The 24,417-nt window shown below is 32.8% G+C and overlaps 2 protein-coding genes and 1 long non-coding RNA gene across 4 annotated transcripts in view; 1 reads left to right on the top strand and 2 right to left on the bottom strand.

The window, feature by feature from the left end:
* Positions 1–2,139: 2,139 nt before the first annotated feature.
* Positions 2,140–4,841, bottom strand: LOC127713966 (uncharacterized). Its single transcript, XM_052219915.1, has 3 exons — positions 4,777–4,841; positions 3,094–3,249; positions 2,140–2,378 (listed from the first exon to the last, which is right to left on the bottom strand). Exons 1-3 carry the CDS (start codon positions 4,839–4,841, stop codon positions 2,192–2,194), a joined length of 408 nt encoding a protein of 135 aa, XP_052075875.1. The 3' UTR covers positions 2,140–2,191.
* Positions 4,842–7,869: 3,028 nt separating this feature from the next.
* LOC127715199 (uncharacterized) overlaps positions 7,870–24,417 on the top strand; it is a 507,760-nt gene continuing 491,212 nt past the window's right edge. The window contains exon 1 of the long non-coding RNA XR_007988219.1: positions 7,870–12,728. This is a non-coding gene — a long non-coding RNA (uncharacterized LOC127715199). The remainder of the gene's footprint in view (positions 12,729–24,417) is intronic.
* Positions 14,383–24,021, bottom strand: LOC127715172 (ankyrin-1-like). 2 transcript variants are annotated; one of them, XM_052221211.1, is made up of 2 exons: positions 23,995–24,021; positions 14,383–17,363 (listed from the first exon to the last, which is right to left on the bottom strand). In XM_052221211.1, exon 2 carries the CDS (start codon positions 17,343–17,345, stop codon positions 15,792–15,794), a length of 1,554 nt encoding a protein of 517 aa, XP_052077171.1. In that variant the 5' UTR covers positions 17,346–17,363; positions 23,995–24,021; the 3' UTR covers positions 14,383–15,791. The 2 variants fall into 2 exon arrangements, with proteins under 2 accessions (XP_052077171.1, XP_052077172.1); XM_052221212.1 differs by lacking the exon at positions 23,995–24,021 and adding an exon at positions 17,756–18,041.

Below are 24,417 nucleotides of genomic sequence, written 5' to 3'. Positions count from 1 at the left end.
ATCGCAGAAAAACTGGGCCCTTAATGAAAAATCTAAACACATGTTTAGATTCAGCATATCAAAGAACCCCAAGAATTCATTTTTTGTTAAAATCAAACTAAGTATAATTCTGGACCCTTTGGACCTTAATGTAGACCAATTTAAAAATAATCCCATTAAAATTACAGCAAAACATTTCTCAATTATAAAATGAAAAAACTACATTTGACATGTGTACAAAAAATTAAAATGATATTATAATTTTAAACTATTGTTTTGATGATCAATGATTTAAGTACATGCCAAAGCTTTTTATAACAAAAAAGAGGGGGGGGACAAAATAAAATTTCTTTCTTTATAGTATTTTACTTTTACTAATTTTTATTTCAGGAACCAAAGCTTGTGTTAAGACGGAAGAGCTGTTGACAGCCACACGACTAAAAACATCCGTTAAAAAGCTGTCACCTCTTCACCAGACTTCAGATGTTGAAGCCTTTAATTCAACCATAAACAACTTCGCACCAAAGATGGTTGGTTTCTCCTTTCATGGGATGCACTGCAGGTAAATAAGTTAAGAATTCAATAAGGATTTGTTAACTTATAGAAGTTAAATAAAGCACACTTCTTCAGATAATTTTCTCATGGAGAGGGACAGAAACACTTAATTTTACACCATGTCAGTTATTTTTTAAACATTTGTTCAATAATGTTAAATGAGTCTCAAAGCCGGGTATTAAACCAAATCTTGTAACCCTTGTTACTTCTTATATCAAACGTTGAAATTTATTTTCTTATATTGCAGACTGCTTCTTGCTGCACTGCATTTCAACGAGAACTCAGGCAGACCACAAGCAGTTACAAAAGATGGAGTAGCAAGATATAGCATACACTTTCCAAAGTACAAGAGTGGCGGCTATATCACAAGGGAAAAAAAGATCAATCAGTCATTCCGTAAGTTTTCAATTTGAGATGTTATAGAAAAATTGTGTGACAATCCACAAATTTAACACTGCTATCTAACCAGCATTCTCCCTGAGAAGATAACCGCAAATCTTTTTTAAGTGTTTAATTTATAGTGGGAAAAACTAATATGTGTCAGACGTATATATTGCTTAAAACCATTCTATTCTTCAGACTGTGTATTGTACATGTATCCTAGATGTGACTATTGGAAATTCTTTTTTTCTTTTTGTCATTGGGTTGCTGACTTAGTGACATATATTTCATTTCTGTGAAAAAATATTTAAAACATTAATTTTATTGTATGTTTTCATTTGATAATTTAACACATATGTGATATGCACTTGTATATTGTGATAATTCTTTCTGAATCATATTTTCATTTAGTAGCCAAAAATACTTTATTATCTTTCAGGATACGTTAACACACTGATGAGAGCTGTTGGGAAAATAGTTGATGTAACAACTATTCGCAATTCATCAGATGTACCAATGCCAACACCAAGACCACTGGGTGCAGCTTTCACACGACCACAGAAAACTGATGCCATACAAGCTATGAAATCAAGATTCAGGAAGGCAGAAATGTAGACATTATTGTTAATAAAGATAAAAGTGCTTAAAATGTTTATATGACATTTATGGTTGTAATAAATAATGAATAATTTGTACATATTAATTGTTGTAAATCATGTAAATAGTCTATCAATGTTTATGCTCCTTCAAAACCTTTGTATTGGTTTGACGGGAACTTGTTCCTTATTGCATGGGTGGCACAAGCTGGGAGATGAACACGTACAGACTTTCCAAGGTAGCCCCAACACCATCTTGCTAACTGACGATAGGCTGTATAACGGTTCCTCCTTAAAATAAGCAATAATCATAACTTTTTTTATAAAGAAAATCTGATTTATTATTTCTCACTTTGTTTTTAGACAACTATTTAATTGTTCATCAAACACATGTTTTAATGCGATTTTATTTTTTGGATATTATTTTTGTTTTTCATATGTTGATCTGTTAAACATGGTTTAATAACATTTAAATTATAACTGCACATTTCATAAAATATGTGTTGTTTGATTGCTTCTACATCTTTGTTTAGCACATGTCTGCCTGTTCATGCCATAATGTATAAATGTTTTTTGTATGTAATAAAAGTTTTTAATACATTGATAAAGAAAATTTAAGGTGCTAATAAATTATAAATAACTTACTCTTCAGTTGTTACTTGTATTTCTCCTTACTGCTGTCAGTATTGGAAGTATGCAGTTTCCAGAACATACTGGTTAAGGCACACTGGTTCAAATCCAGGATGCTCTGTTATGCATGATACTGGTGTGGGTAGCTCCTCCATTTTTTCGGTAACTCTGCTTAATTCGTGGCAGCAAATGCATTCCTCTGCTTTTGGCATAGACTCACAATTTCCACAGTCACACCTGAAAGTTCAATTTTCAAATTTGAGAAACAGAAAGCACATGCGGTATGAAAACAGTTAACTGAAGGATTTAAATACTGATAGGATAAATTAAAAAAGCAAAAAAGCGTATGCTCAACAGCAATGACCAGTTTCTATACTTTTTGGTAAGAAATTTTTGAACGGTAAAAAATGATTCAATTTAGGAGGATAAATATACCAAAAGACTAGATGACAAATTGTTTTACAGAGTAAAGACTTATACAGTGACAAATGTGTTTTTCAGTAATGCTCATTTGCCCAACGAAGAATATAAATTATCAAAGTTTTAGCCAGTCAGAATATTGAAGGCCATCTCAGAAAAAGTCTGATAAAACAATTCAAAATGCTGTCAATAAAGCCATGCTTATTTGACAAATGAGACCTTTCCTACAAATTTATGTACATAGCTTTTTAAGTGAAAGCTGTTTGCTCAATATATAAATAACATGTTATTTGCCAATCTAAATAAAGCATACAAAAAAGAAATGAAAATAAAGCAACAAAAAGAGGCGAAAAAACACATATACAGTATTTTTTAAGTTAAAATATGGCTGAACTTGGACTTAGGTGAAAAATTTATTATATACCCTTTTTTTATTAATTTTCACTCATATCTTGCTATAATCTCGGGTATTTTTGTAGCAAGTCTTAGCCAATAATCTTTTACAAATTATATTGTTCAAATATGCACTTACCAGTTTGTATTTCCTAATCTATGTTCCATATCGTCGTCCCCATCCAGTGATGCAAAGTCTCTACCATCGTCGCTGTTACCATCAGAAAGTTCTGGCTCAAACTGATATGGTTGAATATCTTCTTCTGCAACAATTGGCCGGTCAACTTCTTCAATGCTTCAAATTATGAGCTTTGAAATGTCAGCGATAAATCACTAGCATTGCTGTTTTCATCCATAATATATTCCTTCTGGTCAATGTAAACAAGTTCAAAAGTAGCCCGCACTGTATGTCATTTCCGGTCGATCGGGGTCACTCAGCGAGGAAACCCTGTTTCCGGAAATAGCACTGATTGGATTTCCCACAGGTAAAAAATAATCCAACTTCACTCGCTATTTTCTCCGTTATTAATTGACCAAATTTCATCGGGTTTTTTGCGTTTTAAAAGTTTATTTAGTACTATAAAATGAAAATAACTTACTTTAAGCGTTTTAGTTACTCTTTAAATCTGTTTCATATCTTGACTTACATCTATAAATTGACAAAGAAAAACAAAACTTTACGACAAAAGAGATGATACCATCTTCCCAATTGTGAACTTTCCATTTCTATGTAGCAACATTCCAGCAGCGCCGGCGTATGGAGTATATATCCCTCAGTTGATACGATATTCCAGGGATTGTATTTCATATTATGATTTCCTTGATAGAAGATTGCTGCTCACAAGGAAGCTATTAAACTAAGAGTTCCATCTGGTGAAGTTGAAATCATCCTTCGTAAATTTTACGGACGCAATCATGTGTTGGTTGACCGTTATGGAATATCTGTTTCACAGATGACAACGGATATGTTCCAATTGTCGAACTACAATCCCGTCCCTTTTCCCGGAATGTGACCTACCGAATTAGACTTATCACCGGTTTTGTACTAACATGAGCAACACGACGGGTGTCAGATGTGAAAAAGGATCTGCTTACCCTTCCGGAGCACCTGAGATCACCCCAAGTTTTTGGTGGGGTTCGTGTTGCTCAGTCTTTAGTTTCCCATGTTGTCCTTTTGAACTGTTGTTTCTCTGTTGGTCTTTTTCTTTTTTAGCCATGACGTTGTCAGTTTTTTTTTCGACTCATGAGTTTGAATGTCCCTTTGGTATCTTTTGCCTCTCTTATATCCATGGTAAATATAATCGCGAGTGCAAATATCTTTTCTATAAAAGTGTGCTACGAATCATCATTCCATAACAACAAGTGTTTATTGAAACCAACACCTGTGCAATCAGGCAATACAGATACAGTGAAATTTAAGCATAAACTTGCTCATAAGTCTTTCTTCTGTCACTCTCAACTTACCGATTACTTTTGCCCAAGAATGTCTCAAATACCTACCCGTTTGTCAAACTTAATGGCAAACTATCTAGTTATTATGGAAGCTGAGCGGGTTTTTAACGTGCTAGTTTACAAGGTAACAGTCCGTAGGACGACATGGTATCCTACCGGGACACATCATTCTGACTCCGAGGATAAGGAGCAAGTAACAATTCTAAAGTTGTTGTTTTTACCCGGCTTGCACCCATAACCTGCATTAGAGACGAACACGCTTCCACGAAACCACTGAGGTGGTCACGGATACATTAAATGAGAAGCAGTTATTAACACTTTATTATTTCACTAGAGCTCTTAGGCCCGATATTGATAATCTTATAATTACCCCTGACGATTATCCTCTTCCCAATGAAACTTCGTTGTGTGCTTCTTTGAATAAGATGCATGCATTGCTTTTCGAATTCATTTGTTGGTTATCAGTACCGTACTTATCAGGAACGGAATGGCCTTGGTACTGTCTTTAAATGTTAAGGCACTTAACATTTTTTGAGACTTGGCTCAACATTTTATTCAGAATTAGAAATCATGCACTTCAAATGTTGTGGACAGATACGACACCGAACTGTCTTTTAAATCTGTCAAAAGAGACCGATGACCTGATGTAAATTCGAGCAAAAAGATATTCTGGTAATAGAAGGTCGAGTTCTACCAATCGGGATAAATATTTTGAGCGTCACACCTCTTCTTAAGTTCCTGTATGATTTTACAATTCGTCATCATGCCCTGTCCCATGTGCTGACTTCAAATGAGAATAAACTTTATCTATCGAGAATTATTGTTTTTTTTTTTCTGCTGAGGTTGCAGACATTGCAGAAACGCGAATCTTTCTTAATACATTGTTTACTAAAATCTAGTTTGGAAAGCAAACAAAAGGGTCGTATCGGTATAAAGTCGCCACATACAGATTCTATGTGTCTATGTGTGCATTTCTTTTCGTTAATGAAAAATACTGAAGAACTGTGCTTCCAAACAGGAACAATAACCAGCAATAAAGATGGATGTAGATTCTTCCCTGCACATAAAATATGTAGTGTGTGAAGACTTTTCATGTGCAAATTTTTTTCTGCTGTTGATGGTGACAACATATCGTCAATGTTTGTAATTTGCGAAGTTTAAAAGATAATGTTGATAACTTCAATGATTCAGACCATCTTTCAAACGGTGACATTGAAGAATGTTGCTGTCAACAGAACATTTGATACAATATGACAAGAAACGGACGGCTAAATTTTATCAAGCTGATCTGAACAAACTTATAGAAAGATTCTAGCTTGTTCAAACTCCTAAGAGATTGGTTGCAGTCCGGTATTTTAGACTTCTTGACACATATCACAGCCACCACAATAGTTTCCTTACGACTGTAGCTTGGAAGGATAACTATCACTTTGAAAAGAGCAACATTAATATCCTCGGTTATTAGTTGTAAGATTTACTTTGTACCTGCAAAGGTAATTCTTTTTGTGCTCAAAAGGTTGTGTTTGCTCTGAACAAAATTTGCCTTGCACAGAACTTTGTCCGTGTCAAGGAAATGAAGCATGCTGCAGTACTTATATGCGTAGCAGTTCCGAAAACAATAAAGAAGAGATTGACGTCTAGCTAAGATTTTTTGTAAATTATTTCCTAGTGTTACTTTTTTTACTGTCTATCCTTATCTTAAACGTTCAGAGCTAATGTATGTTGCTCTTCGAAGACAAGTTATATGATGGACTTGACCGATTGTCAAATTACAACATTAGAAAATCAACGTTCTAATCAATAACTTCTCTATTAACATGAAACGACCAATATTTTATGCACCAGATCCGCATTTCGACAATAAACGTCTCTTCAGTGATGCTTGAGACCGAATATTTGAAAATCCAAAACCTAATAAAAACGTTGAAAGGTCAGATCAAAACAAAAATGACCTAAAGTATAACAACATCTGGACAAGAAATCAGAGCTTTGCATGAGGGAAATATTTTCCCAAAAGTTTGGTGAGACTACCGATTTTTATTAGGATAATGCTGCCAAGAGAATGTCCATGGCATAAAACTGATTTTGTATTACACTTAAACAATAGGTTAAACAAACGAGCCACAACTCTGCAACGTTTCGATTGACAATTATTTTTATTTGGACGATTGGGGGGATAATAAACTGATCTGTCGATTTTGTAAGTGCCCGAAACTTATTTTTCTTTAACCTACACTAATATTTCAAGACACATCCTTTCGGATGCAGAATAGAAAAACGCGGTTTAACTGCCTTAATTTTGTTTTTTTTAAGGTACAAAATAACTGAAATATTTTGAAAAACTGGTGTATTACGGATTAGAAATTTATTTCGTTATATGTTGTGCTGAATAGAGCTCGCCGTGGTAAAGATAATCGGCGTGAAAAGAATAAGGTCCAATCTACATTGATGGAACAAAAATCGAAACGTTCAACATTAACACCATTTTTAAAAGGCAGCTCTTCACACGAATAGTCAATCTTGTCGTTTTGACATCCTTTGCAATTTGTGCTGGTGATGAAATAGCATTTTAATGAATATAACTTAGAAAATACCATCTGTTTTTCTCATGTTTAAATTTCTGATATATGTTACCATTTTGAGTTTTTACAACCAAACTTTTCTGATTGTACACATTTTTCTCTTTCCAACGATATGTAATATATGTGTGTGTTCTTTCTGTACTTTAAGGGCGCAGTTCTATAAGTTTAATTCGACAATGATTTTAAATATTAATAACTCTGAATTATGTAACAACTAGAGAGAGAAGATACAAAGGGCTCAATCAAAATACCCAAGTCCAATAATAACTGACAATACATGTACCATGGCCAAAAATTATTAAAACAATTTGTAAAGAAAGTAAGAAAAACTAAAGACTTAATAACACGAACACACCAAATACTTGGGATGAAATAAGGTGCTCCGGAATGGTGAGTGGCCTCTTTTCCTCGTGTGTATGGTATCCGTTGTGTTGTTCAAACAGGTCAGCGAGTTAAAGTCTTGTTAGAAGTTGCTTTTGTTGATATCACAATCCAAAAATAAGACGGGATTGTGGATGATATTCAAGTTCATATGTTAAACAAATATTTCGTATCGGTCAAAATCATGATAGTGTTCGTAAACATTTCGAAGGGATAACTCTAACTTCACTAGTTGGAACCTTTGACAAAAATAGCTTCCTTGTAAGCTGTAACTCTCAATCAAGGAAATAATGATTGGAAACAAAACCCTATAATATCTTATCAACTTGGTGATAAATACTGTATATGTAGGCGCTGCTGGAATATTGCTACACAGAAATGGAAATTTTACAATTGGAAAATTAGAAAAATCTCTGTTTGTGCAAAGTGTGTTCTCAACCTATCCTTTTTGTCAATTTCCAGATGTAAGTCAAGATATGAAGAGACTTAACCGTGTCTGTGGTATATCTTTACTTCAAGTTTTTTTGGATAGATGCAGCCAATATATATATATATATATATATTCATAGAATTTAATTTCTGTACAGCCTTATATATTTCTATTTCCGTATTTAGTTCACAGGAATAAGGATAATTATGCCTTGACTTTGCCGAAATATTAGTTTAAATGCAGAAATTGACAAAATAACTCCGTAAAGAAATAAATGTTAGCTATATGTTTTGCATAAATATCATGTTTATAAATATCGCATACTGTTTATATAAATAATTAGGCATATGAAGACTGGTATTTCCAATTCGTAAGACTAGAGTGTTCTACCAAAAATAAAAAGGTTTCTTTAAAGCATATGAATAAAGGAAAATTATGAAAAGGCAACACTGCAAAAACTGTTTTTGTCATTTTGAAATCTTGTGATTAATATTTGAATATGAGCCAAGATTTTACACAAAAAGATACTTTACTACAAAGTATATTTTGTAAATAGGTTTATGCGTGTAAAATATCTTTTTGGATAAACTCGAGGCTCATATCTATTTTTATGAAATATAATGTGACAAATTACCTTTTTTGGTCAAATATGTCAAATTCGACATGTTTAGGACGTCTTAGTAACATCACAAGTGACTTTTTTCTGCACTTAAGTGTCTAGCCTATTACATACAATCTGTTGATTTTTCAATAAAGTTAACATGATCTTGAAAGTCCTTGCAAATAAAGGCGCTTATCATACCTCTTTTGCATAAATAAGATCATGATTTCACAAGTATGTCTTCACACTATATATGTTGTACATTTATCTAGCAAAAACTGCATACATAGCAACTATAGTATTACAAAAGGATTTATATAGAACAGTTATAAAATATGTAAATGGTGTATCCAATATAAGGTTGATACATGAATATATGATACAAAAATTATCATAGATATCCGGCTTAACATTTTGTACACCAGATGCTCGTTTCGTCTACAAAAGACACATCAGTGACGCTCGAAATAAAACAAAAAGTTTAAATTGGCTAGATAAAGTTCGCAGTTGATGAGCATCGAGGACCAAAATTCCAAAAGGTTTTGCCAAATACAGCTATGGTAATCCTGGGGTAAACAATACTTAGTATTTCTAAATATTCAAAGATTTGTGAACAGTTAATTTATAATTATAACCATATCACTGATAATTCATGTCAACATAGACACACATTCGAAATCATGATTAAACATGAAATACTACCACAACTAAGTGTTCTACGAAATTTGTAATATGATAATGAAACAAAAAGAAACAATCATTATTTTGGGGTAGGGATATAAGTTGTTATTTTTTTGTTAATTAATTATTGGCAAAATTATTCATACTGTATTTGAATTCTGCAATTTTGGATTTTATTGTTATACTAGTTATAGGTCACTGGTTCATGCGTTTAATAAGTATATTTCAGACATTTGGAATAAGGTAATTTAGAGAAATACCATTTTAAGTGGAACAAAGTGTAGTTCAACATCTTAGTATACAAGTTTACACTGATATATTTTTGATTTAATTTTATACTTATTCAACAATAGTGTCATTTGATGCTTTAAACCTTGTTTATATAAATGATGGAATTATCCAACTAGTATACAAGGATACACAAACATATTTTTGGTTTAATTATATACTTATTCAACAATAATGTCATTTGATGCTTTAAACCTTGTTTATATAAATGATGGAATTATCCAATTAATATACAAGTATACACAGACTATTTTGGTTAAATTATATAAAATTGTTCATAATGATTGACTTGTTGCTATGTATTCAGAAGTTTTTGTTTATTACAATCAAATTTCAAATGCACATTTTGAATACCTTAAAAATTAAGTTGTATTCCATTATAATGCACACTCTTACATGTCTACTTCTAAATTATAGTAAATTAATGCACGAATTTAGCGTTTGTTAGGGTTTTTTTTTTCTTTTATCCGTTTTATTTTAGTGTCTTCAGTTTTTTTGGCAAACTCATTTCAGGCGCTAATTCAACCAAAATATGACTATTACCCTTTTTTTCTCTCTCACGAACATCTACCACAAATCTTCAGAGGGAACTAAATGAAGAATAAATTGATCTCGTCTGAATACTATATCAACAGTTTACACATTTTATTCGACCTTAAATAACCTGTACCAATTGAGGATAATCTGTCTGGTAATTAAGGGCATACGATACAGTTTTGATCCCACGTTGAATTTTTTACGAATATTTGCATACAAGCTATTTTTCACCTAGTCAATTTAATTATGCAATAAAACAAATATAACTTCATGTGCTACTTTAAGAGATAAATGGGGTCGAAAGTTTCAGACATTTACTAAAAATTTCGGTTTCTTTGACATTTCAATCCATACAGACATACATAACTTTTTTGTTAAAAAAAACAAACAAAAGAGGATCTTTTTAAAAACATCTGGGATATCTTCTTTACATAAATGTTCTATATATTTGTGTAACAATTATTTGGAAATAATTCATTTTTATTGAATTTTCATGATTTAAGCATTTTTTGCTGTATAATTATCTAATTTAAAAAAAATCCATCGGTGATTTGTTCATAAAATAATCTTCATACATAATATGGCTAAATGTGTGGTATTTTTTAAAGGGGTCCATGTACTTGTTTTCAAAATTCAGTCGAAAAATGCATCATTTTAGAATATGTCACAGTTTGGCGTCGCAAAAAATAACATTTACCTTAGCAACGTCATTACCTCCCCTGTAACTGTATCGTATGCCCTTAAGGTAGATGGCGGGTCTACATAATCCATAGATTTTTTTAATAATTTGCCAAAATGTAGTTTATATCATGCTCTTTTTCACAACAATATAATAAAATATTTAGGTCACTGGACTTGTTTTCTAAATACAAAACAAAACAGGTAAATTCATTACACATTCCTTAAGAAAAGTAACATTAGCTGAATTATCTCCACTTGTATGGCAAAGTTGAAAAAAATTGTAACAAACAAAATTATTCTTTTTTTGAAAAAAAACAACCGAAAAATATGATAAAACACATAATTTCCTTCATTAAGATGAAATGTCTTTCAAATGAATAACTTTCATCTCTCAAAAATTCGCACATTTCTTTAAAGATCTAGACCGATTGTTTTCAGTTATTTTACAATCCAAATTGACAGAAGACACCAGATCTACCTTAAGGAGTGTATTATGCTATTATAGGGACGTAAATACAAAGTAAAATACATGCGGTATTATCAATATTGAAATGATCCTAAATGTCCCCTAAGAAATTATCTCAGCTAATTTTGAAAATATTTATTAGGCATAGTCTACAAGGACTACAGATGCCTGCGAAACAGTGGTAGACAGGAAATATGAAGTCACCTTTTCTATTAACTGAAGCTTAACTAATGAATATAAATTGTTAGTTGGTAGCACTTCAGGGGGCGAGAAAAAATGTCATTTCCAAAAACTGACCAGAGATAAAACATTAATAAAATGTTTCTCGGAATTCTGTGTCTCGCCTGAGATTGCTGCTGTCAGTGTTAAAGTGTACTGTTGACTGTAAAAAGTGAGTCCATTTATTCCTAAACACAGAATTTAAAAAAAACCATCTATTTAGATGCTTATTGATCTTGAAGATTAGCTTCGGTCCAAGAAGTAAAATACTAAATATGAAATCAATATATTTTCAAAGTTTGTTACTGTGAAAAAACTAAGTCCATTTATCATTAAGAAAGGGAAAAAATAAAATACATCTTTTATAAATTTTGCTTCAGATATTATCTCTTAATCATAAACGAGCTTCTACCAAAGTTTCTTTAAATTCTATGATGGTTTGACAAAGAAATTGATTTGAAACCAACTCTACCCTAGACTGTATCTACTTGTTTACTGCAAAAGAAAAAAACTTAGACCATTTTTAAGAAAATGAAATTAAATATTTTTAAATATTTGCTCTCGATAATGTCTTTTGGTCATAAAAAAGTTTAAGTCTAAATTTCATTCAATTCCATGAAGGTTTGACAAAGTTATTGATGTTTAAAAAAAGACTTTAACCACAGACTGAACCTAAATGTTGACGCCGACGACGCCGACGACGGAATCTATACTTGCTATGTCTCTTTTTGCGAAATAAATGTCGCAGGCTCCACAAAAATTTAATGAATGGCTTTTACGCAGATTAATAGCTATGATATGAGCTGAGTAATTTCCCAAGAAGAAGGATATGAAATTTAGGACATTATCTTTATAAAAGGGGGGAAGATATGGAAGCTTTTATGACACATGTAGTGAAAAAAAACATATAATATTAAATCATTAAAAAAGTATAACAAACATATTGAACCCCAGGCGAAATTCAAAAAGGGGAAGTCCATTAAAACTGACAAATCAAACTCTATCAATCGAACAGAACAAGTGAAAACCAACTGCTATATTCCTGACTAGATACAACCATTTTCCGAAGAAAACTGTGGGTTAAACGTGGTTTTATATCGAACTAAACCTCCAACTTGTATGACAATTTTTTGTAATTCCGTTATATTGACAAAATTGTGTAAACAACCAAAACAGATGTAAAATCATAATTCAAATTCGAGCTGTTTAACAATTTAAAAGTGAGGAAACAACGCTGACTGAAAAGACAACGTCAATTCAACGAGGGTTCATCAAAAGTAAATCTTTATGCACAATAAAATTAAACTGAAGGAACTTAGATAAAAAAAAATCAAAAAAATTGTTCTTCAGCTAATCAATATATGATACAAACTAGTAACTTTTGATAAAAAAGATAAGTCCGCATGTATTTAAAAATAAAATGCTCCGCAGGACGCAGCTTGATACGACCGCAGAGGTCGAACCCTGAACATTTGGGGCTAGTATGGACACAACATTCAAGTTTGATACAGCTCTGAATTTGGATTGTGATTAAATATTTTACACAGCATAGGTTTCTGACACAGAATGAATGTGGTCTAAGAACTTGAAGATTTAGAATTTGACATTTACCTATTATAGTCTAATATCCAAAATCTAAAAACATGGTTAGATTCAGCATATAAAAGAACCCCAATAATTAAATGTTTGATGAAATCAAACAAAGTTTGATTTTGGACCCTTTGGACCTCAATGTGGCCCAGTTTTATAACGCGGCCCGAAATCCAAATTCTAAATACCCGATAAGATTCAGCATATCAAAGAATCCCCATATATTCAATATTTGTTAAAATCAAACAAAACTTATTTTTGGACCGCTATTTGGAGCAAATTAAAACTTGGCTCAAAAGTTAATAATCTAAATACATGTTTTGCTCAGCATTTCAAAGGACATCAAGAATTAGATTTTTGTTAAAATCAAACAAAGTTTAATGTTGGACCCTTTGGACATTAATGTTGAACAATTTAAAACCGGGACCTAAAATTAAACATCTCAATACACGATAAGATTCGGCATATCAAAGAACCCCAATAATTGAATTTTTGATGAAATCAAACTAAGTTTAATTTGGACCCTTTCGACCTGAATGCGGACCCAAAATCCAAAATCTAAATACATGGTTAGATTCAGCATATTAAAGAACCTCACAAATTTAAAACTTTGAATTAAATCCCATTGAAATTGGTCAAGAAATAAGAAATGTATACAAAGTGTACTAAAAGTAATGTGTTTGCCACTTTTTCTTAAATGAATAGGGCCGTAACCCCCAAAATCAATCCAAACCTTCGATTTGTTTGGTATGGAACCTTGTAGTAAAATTTCATAGAGCTCCATAGACTTTTACCAAAGTTATTGTCCAGAAACTAGCAATCCTTGTTGTTTTGCCCCTAATTCCTAAACAGTTTGGGCCATAACACCACAAATCAATCTTAACCTTCCTTTTGAGGTATGAAACCTTGGTGTCCAACTGCATAGATATCCATACATTAATACATAAGTTATTATCCAGAAACAAGAAAAGGGCTTGTTTTTGGCCCCTTTTTGGCCCCTAATTCCTAAACAGTTAAGACAATAATCCCAAAAACTAATCCCAACCTTCCTTTTGTGATATGGAACATTGTGGTACAATCTCATAGAGATCCATACCCTTATACTCAAGTCATTGTCTGGAAACCAATTGTCTTCTGAGACGACGACGAGATAGATGACGCAGAAGACAACATAGCCATACCATTATACGGCCGCAAAAATTTCGCAGTCGCATAAAAACAGCAACTCTACACATGGCTGAATATTCTCAAAGAAAAAGTAAAGAAATATACACTACTGTGGATTCATAATTATTCGTTGGGTACCAATTTTCGTGGATCTCGTGGGTACAGGTGAACCACGGAATTAAATGTTCAACGAATGATATATTTTCTATAGGATTGTACGCAGACTTCGGCCAAACCACGAAATTGAATATCCACAGACATGCAAGTTTTCCTTCATCAACGAAAATTGGTACCCACGAAAATTAAAATGAATCCACAGTATTTCTTCGGCTAAACAAAGTAATACATAGAAAGAGATATGTTCACATGTATCAACAAAACATTAACTCTCACAAGGATGATTACTCCGAAAACAAGTAAAGTTTAAAACTGATAAATGTCATTTTCATCCCAGGCTTCACATGTACAGTTAAAGTATATTGTCTCTTTGGTTAAACAATATAATTACAAGTTCAATGAACTATATACATATTTCTATACTTATAAATTTTTAGACAATTTCAAAAACTTCTCTCCTTTCGACATTGTGTCCTGGGAAATCCGGATATAACGGCAATAACTATCAGATGTCCATCGACCAAGAGTTTGGAAAGCTGGTCGTTAATAATTACAGATCCTGACGAAGTACTGGAACCAATAATAAGAAAATTACCATTGTATAGATTAGAGTCTAAACCAAAAATATCAAGAACTTAATTGAGACTTCTGAGGCAAAAGTTCCTTTATAAAGTTCATCAATTTTCTTTGATAAATAATAGGTTTGAAAAACAGTACCATTCTTCTGTACCTTTCTTTACTGCGATATACATTTTAATAGTAAAGAAGGACAATCAGTATCATCAAATTTGTAAAGCTGTATACTGACACCTCTAAAAAATTGATCTGGCTTACAGGCTTCAAAGTTCAGGATAGGATACGAATCGCGACTCTATTCATCTGTTTTTATACATAAATTTACAGTCATTCGAATCGAAATGTTAAGAAACTGTAAATTCCCATGCCGCTTTTATCAAAATCAGGAAATGAAGATGAAACACCTGATTTAAGAGAATTACAAATTCTCCCAAATACCTAAAGAATTATAGAAAGACGTGGTTCGGAGTAATGTTTTCCAAGTATGCAATTGACGGCACGCATTATCATATTGTTTCTATGGAGTATAGATTCATATGTATGGTTAAACGGTATTTCAGTTACTGTATACTTATCTTTATACGACTGAATGTTACAGATGAAAACACATTTTGCCATAAATCCGACACTGTAGACTGTAATTCAAAAATGCTCGTAAGAAAGGCAGGGAACTTCATATCTTTTTTCCTGGTAAAGGTTTTATTTTTTGGTGTTCAATTTTGGCACTTTCATTTCAGGCATCATTTCATTTAAAATATGATTTTAACGAAAGCATTCAAATTTACGTATCAACTTATGATTTCAAACATCAAATATAGCACGATTGTCATATTTTAGTTATAAGATTATTGGAAATAGTTAATACTTAAAAGGGCCATCACCTTCTCTTTGTCTTTGCACTACATGACGACCGTCATGGTAACGAAAGTTTGTGTATGTGTAATCCAGTTTTGTGACATCCCGAGTAGGAATTTCTAAACAGGCAAATTAGTTCTGTACGCGTTTATGAAATGTTCGATCTGGACTTTAATTTGATTTACGATAGTCTGTGTATGGTAGACTTATGTATCTAATCGAACAGAAATGCCAATATCATCGCAACAAATCCAATCACAACAAACAAAATTAATTTTCTGATCCAAATACGTATACAGTTTAGCCCTAATAGACCTAAAATGTCTACCTCCTGTTTCACAAATGCAAATATGAAGGCATTATAACCATTATTAGAACAATGAAAGGGGTCTGCGTTGTGTTGTAAAAGGACGTCAACTACTTCTTTATGTCCCAATTCACAGGATATGTGAAGTGGACTGAATCCTTCCATTGTACAAATGTTAAGGTCAGCTCCGTTTCTTAGTAAATATTTGACAATGTTACTCTGACCTTTTTGTGATGCAAAGAATATTGCAGTTATACCTGTGTTTGATCGATGATTTATATTTGCTCCATTTTGGATAAGAGTTTGAACAACGTTAAAGTAACCATTTGCCGATGCTGTGTGCAAGGGACTTATAAAATCTTGGCTAGTGCTCAAATTAACATCCGCATGATTTCGGAGTAAAATGTGTATTACTTTGATATTAGATTTTTTTGCCGCTAAGTGAAGGGCAGTTACCCCCGCTTCCGTCTGCAGATTAATATCTGTGCCATGAGTGAGAAGAATAGATATTACAGGCAGATGACCGTTTTCAACTGCTGTATGAAATGGACTGCAACCCGTATTACTGCATAAATTAATGTCAGCACCATAATGAATAAGTTGACTGACGGTTTCATCTTTCCCTGAATATGAGGCATAATAAAGAGCACTGCACCCTGAACTTGATTGAAGGTTTATATCGCTACCGTTTTCCAGAAGAGAATTAATAATACTTAAATTACCCCTTTCAGAAGCTGCATGTAGAGCAGTAATTCCATTTACACAGCGACTATTTACGTTGACCTTATTTTTTAAAAGAAAGTCAACTATTGCTGTATGTCCATTTTGAGAAGCAATATATAAAGGCGATAAACAGTTTTGTCCTGCAACAGTGTTAATATTCGCTCCATGTTCTACCAAAATTTCAACATTGCTTATGTGGCCATTCATACAAGATAAATAAAGAGGAGTAGAACCCTGAGTACATGTGGATACTACATTTGGGTCTGCTCCATTTTCGAGCAACAATTTAACAATATCACTGTGACCGAATTTTGAAGCTGCATGCAGAGCGTAAAATCCGTATACATTTACTTTTACGTTGGCCCGATTTTGAACAAGCACCTTTGCTATTTCAAAATGACCACCATGTGAAGCTGAATATAAAGGACTAAGACCATTACTGCCACAAATATTGACTTCAGCTGAGTACCTCATAAGTTTAGATACAATGTTGATATGTCCTCTCATACTAGCAATCCCAAGCGGACTTATTTTGTGTTCATCATTCGACTTAATATTTGGTTCAGCACCGTTTTCCAGTAGGATTTGAACAACATCCCCATGATTCAATTCAGAGGCTGTGTGGAGTGCTGTGTAGCCATGTGTATTGTACTGATTTGGATTTGCACCATTCTGTAGAAGTGATGCTACTTCACTAATGTTTCCATTCCTTGATTCAGTAAAAAGATCTGTATTCATATTTAAAGGGATATTTACCTGGAGAAGAAAACATTTAATAATTGAATTAAAAACCTACTTTTGAAATGAACCTTTATATGTTAAACATTTCAGGCTCAAAAGTTAAATTTTCATTCAGCCCGACTCTGTATGTGCTTTTTTGCATGTTTTGCATAAAAATAAATACTAAATAATACGAAAAATATTTATGTCAAATAAAAGTTTCGTATTTATCGGATGTGTAGCCTTAGTAATTTGTTCAGTTAGATAGTTTTGATGATCACAAATAACCATGGATATTTTCGTTTGCCGAAGACAAAGTCCCGTCCTCTTGTTTTCTTTTATGACATCATTACATGTGTCTTCTTGACTCAAGGTAGTTTTAATGAGCAAAAAACAGCGGATGTTCCTAGAAGAGAATAGCTGCTTACCAATTAGAGTATATGATTTTATCCTCGTCATTAACGGGATTCTTGTTATCTTATCATACTTTTCTATGTAGTTTTTTTGTCATCAAGCTGTAGCTGTTTTTGTCATCTTTATTCTTTCGGTCATTATTCAGTTTGTTTTTTTTTTCACATGTAGCTTTTGATTGTTGTCCTAGTGATCATCTAACTATTTTTATTCAATGGCTAGCGCAAAAGTCCCATAATAAAAAATCTTTAAATACTAAATACTGATTAGTTTTTATTACTAGTTTTCCTTGACTAATATTTAGAATGCTTTCATCAACTGTATCACTAGATGTGTAGGTGCGTGAGATTTCATAATTTTCTGGGAAGCACTGATATAAAAAAGAAGATGTGGTATGATTGCCAATGAGAAAACTCTCCACAAGAGACCAAATGAGACAGAAATTAACAACTATAGGTCATCGTTCGGCCTTCAACAATGAAGAAAGCCCATACCGCACAGTCAGCTATAAAAGGCCCAAAATGACAATGTAAAACAATTCAAACGAGAAAACTAACGGCCTAATTTATGTACAAAAAAATGAACGAATAACAAAAATGTAACACATAAACAAACGACAACCACTGAATTACAGGCTCCTGACTTGGGACAGGCACATACATACAGAATGTGGCGGGGTTAAACATATTAGCGGGATCCCAACCCTCCCCCTAACAAGGAACAGTGGTGCAACAGTACAACATAACAACGAACTATAAAAATCAGTTGAAAGAGTCTTAACTCGTCAGATGGATAAAAATACAAATACTACAAATACAAGTGGACGTGGCCGGGTACTTGTACATTTAAACAACAAAAAAACACTAAGTACAGATCCGAGAGTACTCGCAGTTACTGACAGCTAGTTCAAAGCCACTAACAACTAATAAAAAAAATCATGCATCTAAGACTAAATTATCAATCCGTACACATCCAACATCCAATGGATTTAGTGTAAAGACGTCATAAACAGTCAGAGAAAAACATGACCTTGTGCAATGCCAAGATACAGGTATCGACAGATTGTAGATCCATGAATGTGTATATGCATATAACAATAATATTTAGTTTGCTTTTAATTTACTGATAACAAAATCAATATTGGTACCAATAAAAACAATATTTAATGATCTTATTACAGTGTTGAATTGGTAACCTTTTACAATAAGTTTATTTAAAGGGTCGATAAGTTAACCAGGATCGTTTCTAAATTTCTTGGCACGGTAAACAATATTGCCGTAAAAATTGGATGTGCAATCCCGTTTGAAATAAGTTTTCTACAAGTACAACCAAACTTCAAAGCCAAATCTTTATATCTGTGGAAGAATTTAGTAAATGTTTTAAGTAATTTGTGGTAACTAAATCCCTGGCTTAATAATTTACCATTTATATAACATGTTTCAAACATAATAAAATACACATCAAGCGTATGATCTAAGTAAATACCGACATAGCAGACCAAAGCCAATTAACCAATAAAACCTCAATGCGTTGACCTTAATAGACCAATTGATAAGAGAATTACTGGCGTGAACAATGATTAGAGATATACAACTAAATATAGATAAACCTTGACCGCAGACAATTGATAGCTATTAACGACCACTCTTATAAGAACGATCACAGACACTATACCATAATTACAAAAGTAGTTATTGTTGATATAAAGCCTGTAAACGTCCAGCAGGAAGTATTTCAAGATACCCAGTCTGGTATTGTTGAAGTACTGAAAAAATATAAAACATGATAAAATAATTATTTTATTATGCAAATATTTGGGCTTAAGAGCAACACGTTATGTTACAGAAAACTTCTTTGGCGTCATTGAATAAAAAGCGATGAATGTAAACTAACTGACGCCAACATTATACTTAACTATCCGAGCAGTGTGCGCGGCACACTGTGTGAATGCTTGAGGATATTTTTTCTCTAGTATCATGTAATTCACTCAGTTCTTTCATATTGTAAATCAAGAACAAAACAAATTACATGCTACCTGCAGTTGACACAAAGCACACAGTATGTACATAAAATGATAGTGTGTTCTCAGATAATTAAGGATAATTTGCCGCTAAAATACTGTGCCTGAGCTAGCCACATATCTTTGACAGAAATGCGTCACCATAGGGGTATTTGCTTACACATGTGTGTACGTCTACCAGTCTACTTGTCTCAGAGTACTTTAGCAAGCCGTTCCCGAGCGGTATAGCCTTACTTGATTTTCCACGTGGTACCGCATAAGAGTAAATCTTTGTGGGCATAGACCGACGTGAAATAGAGCTGTTGAGCAATCAAGATGAGACTATTCCTCGTTAAGGTACGTAGGCACCCTAACTACTCAGAAAATGTTCATAAATGTCTGCCCTTAACATTTATAATAGTAACATAACGTGAACCATAAAGGCACAACATCTTCGTAAAAATTCGGCGGTGTTGGGGCGGCTGGAGGGTTGATTTGAATTTTTGCTGCTACTGCTACTAACTAATTAATGCAACTGGCTGAATAAGCCTGACAAAGATTGAAAATTAACACGTGCACCAAGTTCATGAGACGGTTAAGAAAACATTGCCGTCTCTACCACAGACATCATAAAATTAGTAATAAAATGTGTATCTTCCACCTAAATAAATAATGGATTTTGACAGAAGCCGAGTCGGACAGAACATGAAACACTAATATAAACATCAATTAAAAATTTCTAAGTAATACATAGATTACGTTCGTTAAAATCAAAAACGTCACAACAGACACGGGCATAGCGAACGAGTTGTGAAATATAAACACCGTGAGATGGTGCAAAAGGAACATCACCATCCGAAAAAGGAAAATTAATAATAGGGAACGAAAAATCGTCCCTTTTGTCGTAAATTTTAGTGTGGAATTTCCCGTGTAAAACCGAAATATCTAAATCTAGGAAAGGACAGTTGTTACAGTTTAAATTTGATTTATTTAAAGTAAGTTCCTTTGCGTAAATTTCGGCAGTATACTGAGAAAATTCTTGATTATTTAACGAAAAAATGTCATCAAGATAACGGTAAGTGTTGTTGAATTTGTCAATTAAATGCAATTTAGACGGGTCTTTACTGAGTTTGGTCATAAACTGTGATTCATAACAGTACAAAAACAAGTCTGCTATTAAAGGGGCGCAATCAGTGCCCATAGGAATACCTACAACCTGTCGATAAACTTTGCTGCCGAAACGTACATAAATATTATCAAGGAGAAAGTTAACAGCTTCAATCATCTCATCACACTTCCAGTAAGTATATCTAGCATATTTACCTTTCTCGTTCGAAAAGAAGGTTTTAAATGAGTTGCAGCAAATATATTTGCATTCAGATTTACCAAACGACCATTTATGTTCTTTTTTCAATATAAAAATGACCATATTGAAAGATCTATAATAGTTCAAACTGTTTGTTTTTGATTACCAATTTTTATTGATTTATATACTGAACGATCTATTCATCTGCATGTTTATGAGAAATTTGTGATTTATATGAAGGGCACTTGTTAGAGTTTCCTAAAGCTAGTTAGTATATTTGAACATTGATTTTCTAGAATATCTGAAAAAAAAGCTTTAATCTTTGATTTGTTAATCCTTTTGACTCAAAGGTACCAGTATAAATTTATTATAGAAACTAGGTATTGGCGGAACCCTGTATGTATCGGTATTATACGGTATCATGAATCATTTGTGAATATAAGTTGTGAGTTCCGGAAGTTGAAATCCCTTCCATTTTCTTCTGAAAATACTTTGAAACACTGTTAATATGTGAAACCCCTTTAAATGTTCAAAACGTTTTCGATTGTGAAATGAATAGTTAATGTGATTTATAAAAACTGTATCTGAAATCAAATATTTACATCTTATATTTCCGTCGTTAAATATGATATCATTATACCCCGTTTCAAACAACCAAATTTTCGGTTTACAATTTAAGCAAATGTGTTGGTTAGTTTTAGTACAATTTCATCAAAAGCACCATTTTTGTCACGGAAGGGCTTCTTTCACATGTGTATTGAATTAGAGTTGGAGAATTGTTGGTCTTACAACTGAAGAGGCATAAAAGTTTATCAGAAGTCTTTTGTTTTACTTTATTATTAATCCTTGGTCAATGTGTAGTAAATAAAATCATATCTTATAATAATTCGACTTATATTGAAAAATGCAAAGCTCTATTTGAATTGACTATGACGATGTATGACTTAAATAGAAAATACTTGAAATTCAATTTCTTGCTACAGGAACATAAACTTTCAATACCAGGATCAATTTTAGTTGATTTATTCTTGTTTGTCCCATTGCTTTAAAACCTCTTTACATCTTTTAGCATTAGTCTAGTAAAAAATCAAAGGTGAAAAAGTGTTAAGGAATATTCCCCCCTTTTATTTCATCAGTTATCAATTGTGAGCCATTAACAAGTTATGGTCATGAAACTTTTTTCATTTACTATAAGTCAATAATATTTAAAGTAGAAAACTTTTATTGGATACAATTTATAGAATTGGGTGAATTGATGCAGTTTTTACATTCGTGTTGGTAATTAAGAGCCTGTGTTTAACTGTTTAAATTACAGAATGTGCATTGATAACATTTTCAGACATTTTTTAATATATATGGTAATGGTGGTAAAAGCGAAAATTAGCAAAAATTCAGGTTTAAGGCTCTAACGTGGCAACATGTGACTTTTTTGCCCCAAAAAATGTTGAAATGTGGCTAATTTCATTCCAAATGATCAGTCAAGAAATAAAATATTTTTTTACTGATTTATTTGTTTCACCGCTTTTCGCTCTAAAGGCGTCAGACCACCAATCCAAACTCCCTATCTATTCAACCACTTTCAACAGCTTTATAAATACGTTGCCTTCAGTTTTTCTTCAAAGAAACTAGGTATTCTACATATAAACTTTCTATATCCCAATTTTCAACAATGTTCTAAATTGGAGTGGGTGAATTGCTGGACTGACACCTGTAGAAAATTTGATACATACATATTCCTCATTTCCATTCTCAATTTTATGATATAATTAAGAAAAAATTCATGGGGCTTGAATTTATTGTGATTTTACCACGGGTTCGCCCCTTATGCTAAATATTTTACCACGAGCGACAGCGAGGGATAAAATATCAGCATAAAGGGCCAACCCGTGATAAGATCGATATAAATTCGAGTCCCCATGAATTATTTCTATTCTAATAGGACAAAGACACCAGTTCTTTTGTTTCGAAGCGCTCTAGGTGACGGGAAATGTTTTTTGTTCCCGTAATTGAACACACTATTGATATGGACATAAAATACGAGGGAAACTAAATAAGTAACATGCTTTAATGATTTACAATAACATACTAAGAGAGGTTTGGACGAAGTTGATTGATTAACTTACTTTTATTTAAGAAAATAAGCTTTCAACAAATTCTCATCATCGTTTGTTTATGTTTTCATGTGTTGACGACTTTCAGTTTCAAATTCGTGTATTTTCCCGTAGAATGCTTATATTCTTATGTCATTGTACAATGACGTCATTTACACCGTCTGACTTGGGTAACTCATTCATAAAAAGCAAACAACGTGGGAGAAAGTTTGGAACAGTCCAAACAATCCATGACGTTTGCGTATCAATATATTCACATTTCACCACGTTTGAAGAACGTCATATTAGAATTTAGATTCGATTGTTTCCACCCAAAGATACACACGCCAGTCGTCATTTATATTATAGGAAAAAGATGAAAGAGTAGTATCGTGCTTAACAAGAGAGAAGTAGAACTTGGATTATGGTACTATGTTTTGTTTAATAATTTAGCTTGTCCGTTATTCAAATAAGTAAGGTAAAAAAAGGTATTCATTTATTGATTTAAATGAAACCTTTAGAACAAAGGGAAACAAACATACGATTTAATTATCTGGTTTATTCCATTCTGTAAAGGAAAATTTTGCAGCAATTTAAAGCGATTTAAATTTCTCGGGAACAAAATAAATATGTATAATAAGTAATTCATACACACTTATTCAGTTTTATTATCATTTAGTACTTCAGGAGGGAAAATGACAAACAGTCCTAAAGAGATCATTGTACACATTTAAATCATGGATAATTCCTCAATATCTTTGAGGCAGAAAGAAATATCGGATAGCATCTCCGTTTTAACAACCTATTTGAATAACATTTACAATACTTTGAAAGTAGTGATAAATATTCTTCCATACATACCTTAATGGTGTGTTTGAAGCAGGAAGTGGTTCCCTAACGATTAAATAAATAACCTGAATAAATCTATTTAAATATCTTATGCAAAACTATTAACTGTAGCTATTTTTAAACGAGCTTAGTAATATGAAATATTTTTTAAAAAACAAACTATCTATGTACTTATGCACTCAATACTAATAATGGCCATATATACACCTCCTTTAAAATCCATACAGTACTGTTTTTTATGTTAAACTTTTCAACTGGAAAAGTTTTAAAAGTTTCACATAGCTGTACAATCAAGATGCAGTGGCGGATCCAGAGGGGGGGGGGGGGGTCCGGGGTTGGACCCCCCCCCCCCTTTTTTCTTGACGATCAATGCATTTGAATGGGGACATATAGTTGGAACCCCCCCTTTATCCTGGGTTGGGAACTCCCCCCCCC

This window comes from Mytilus californianus, unplaced genomic scaffold, assembly GCF_021869535.1.
Source record: "Mytilus californianus isolate M0D057914Y unplaced genomic scaffold, xbMytCali1.0.p SCAF_9, whole genome shotgun sequence".
Lineage (NCBI taxonomy): Eukaryota > Metazoa > Mollusca > Bivalvia > Mytilida > Mytilidae > Mytilus > Mytilus californianus.
Note: the sequence above shows the minus strand (reverse complement) of the source record. Positions and strands in the feature narration are given on the sequence as shown.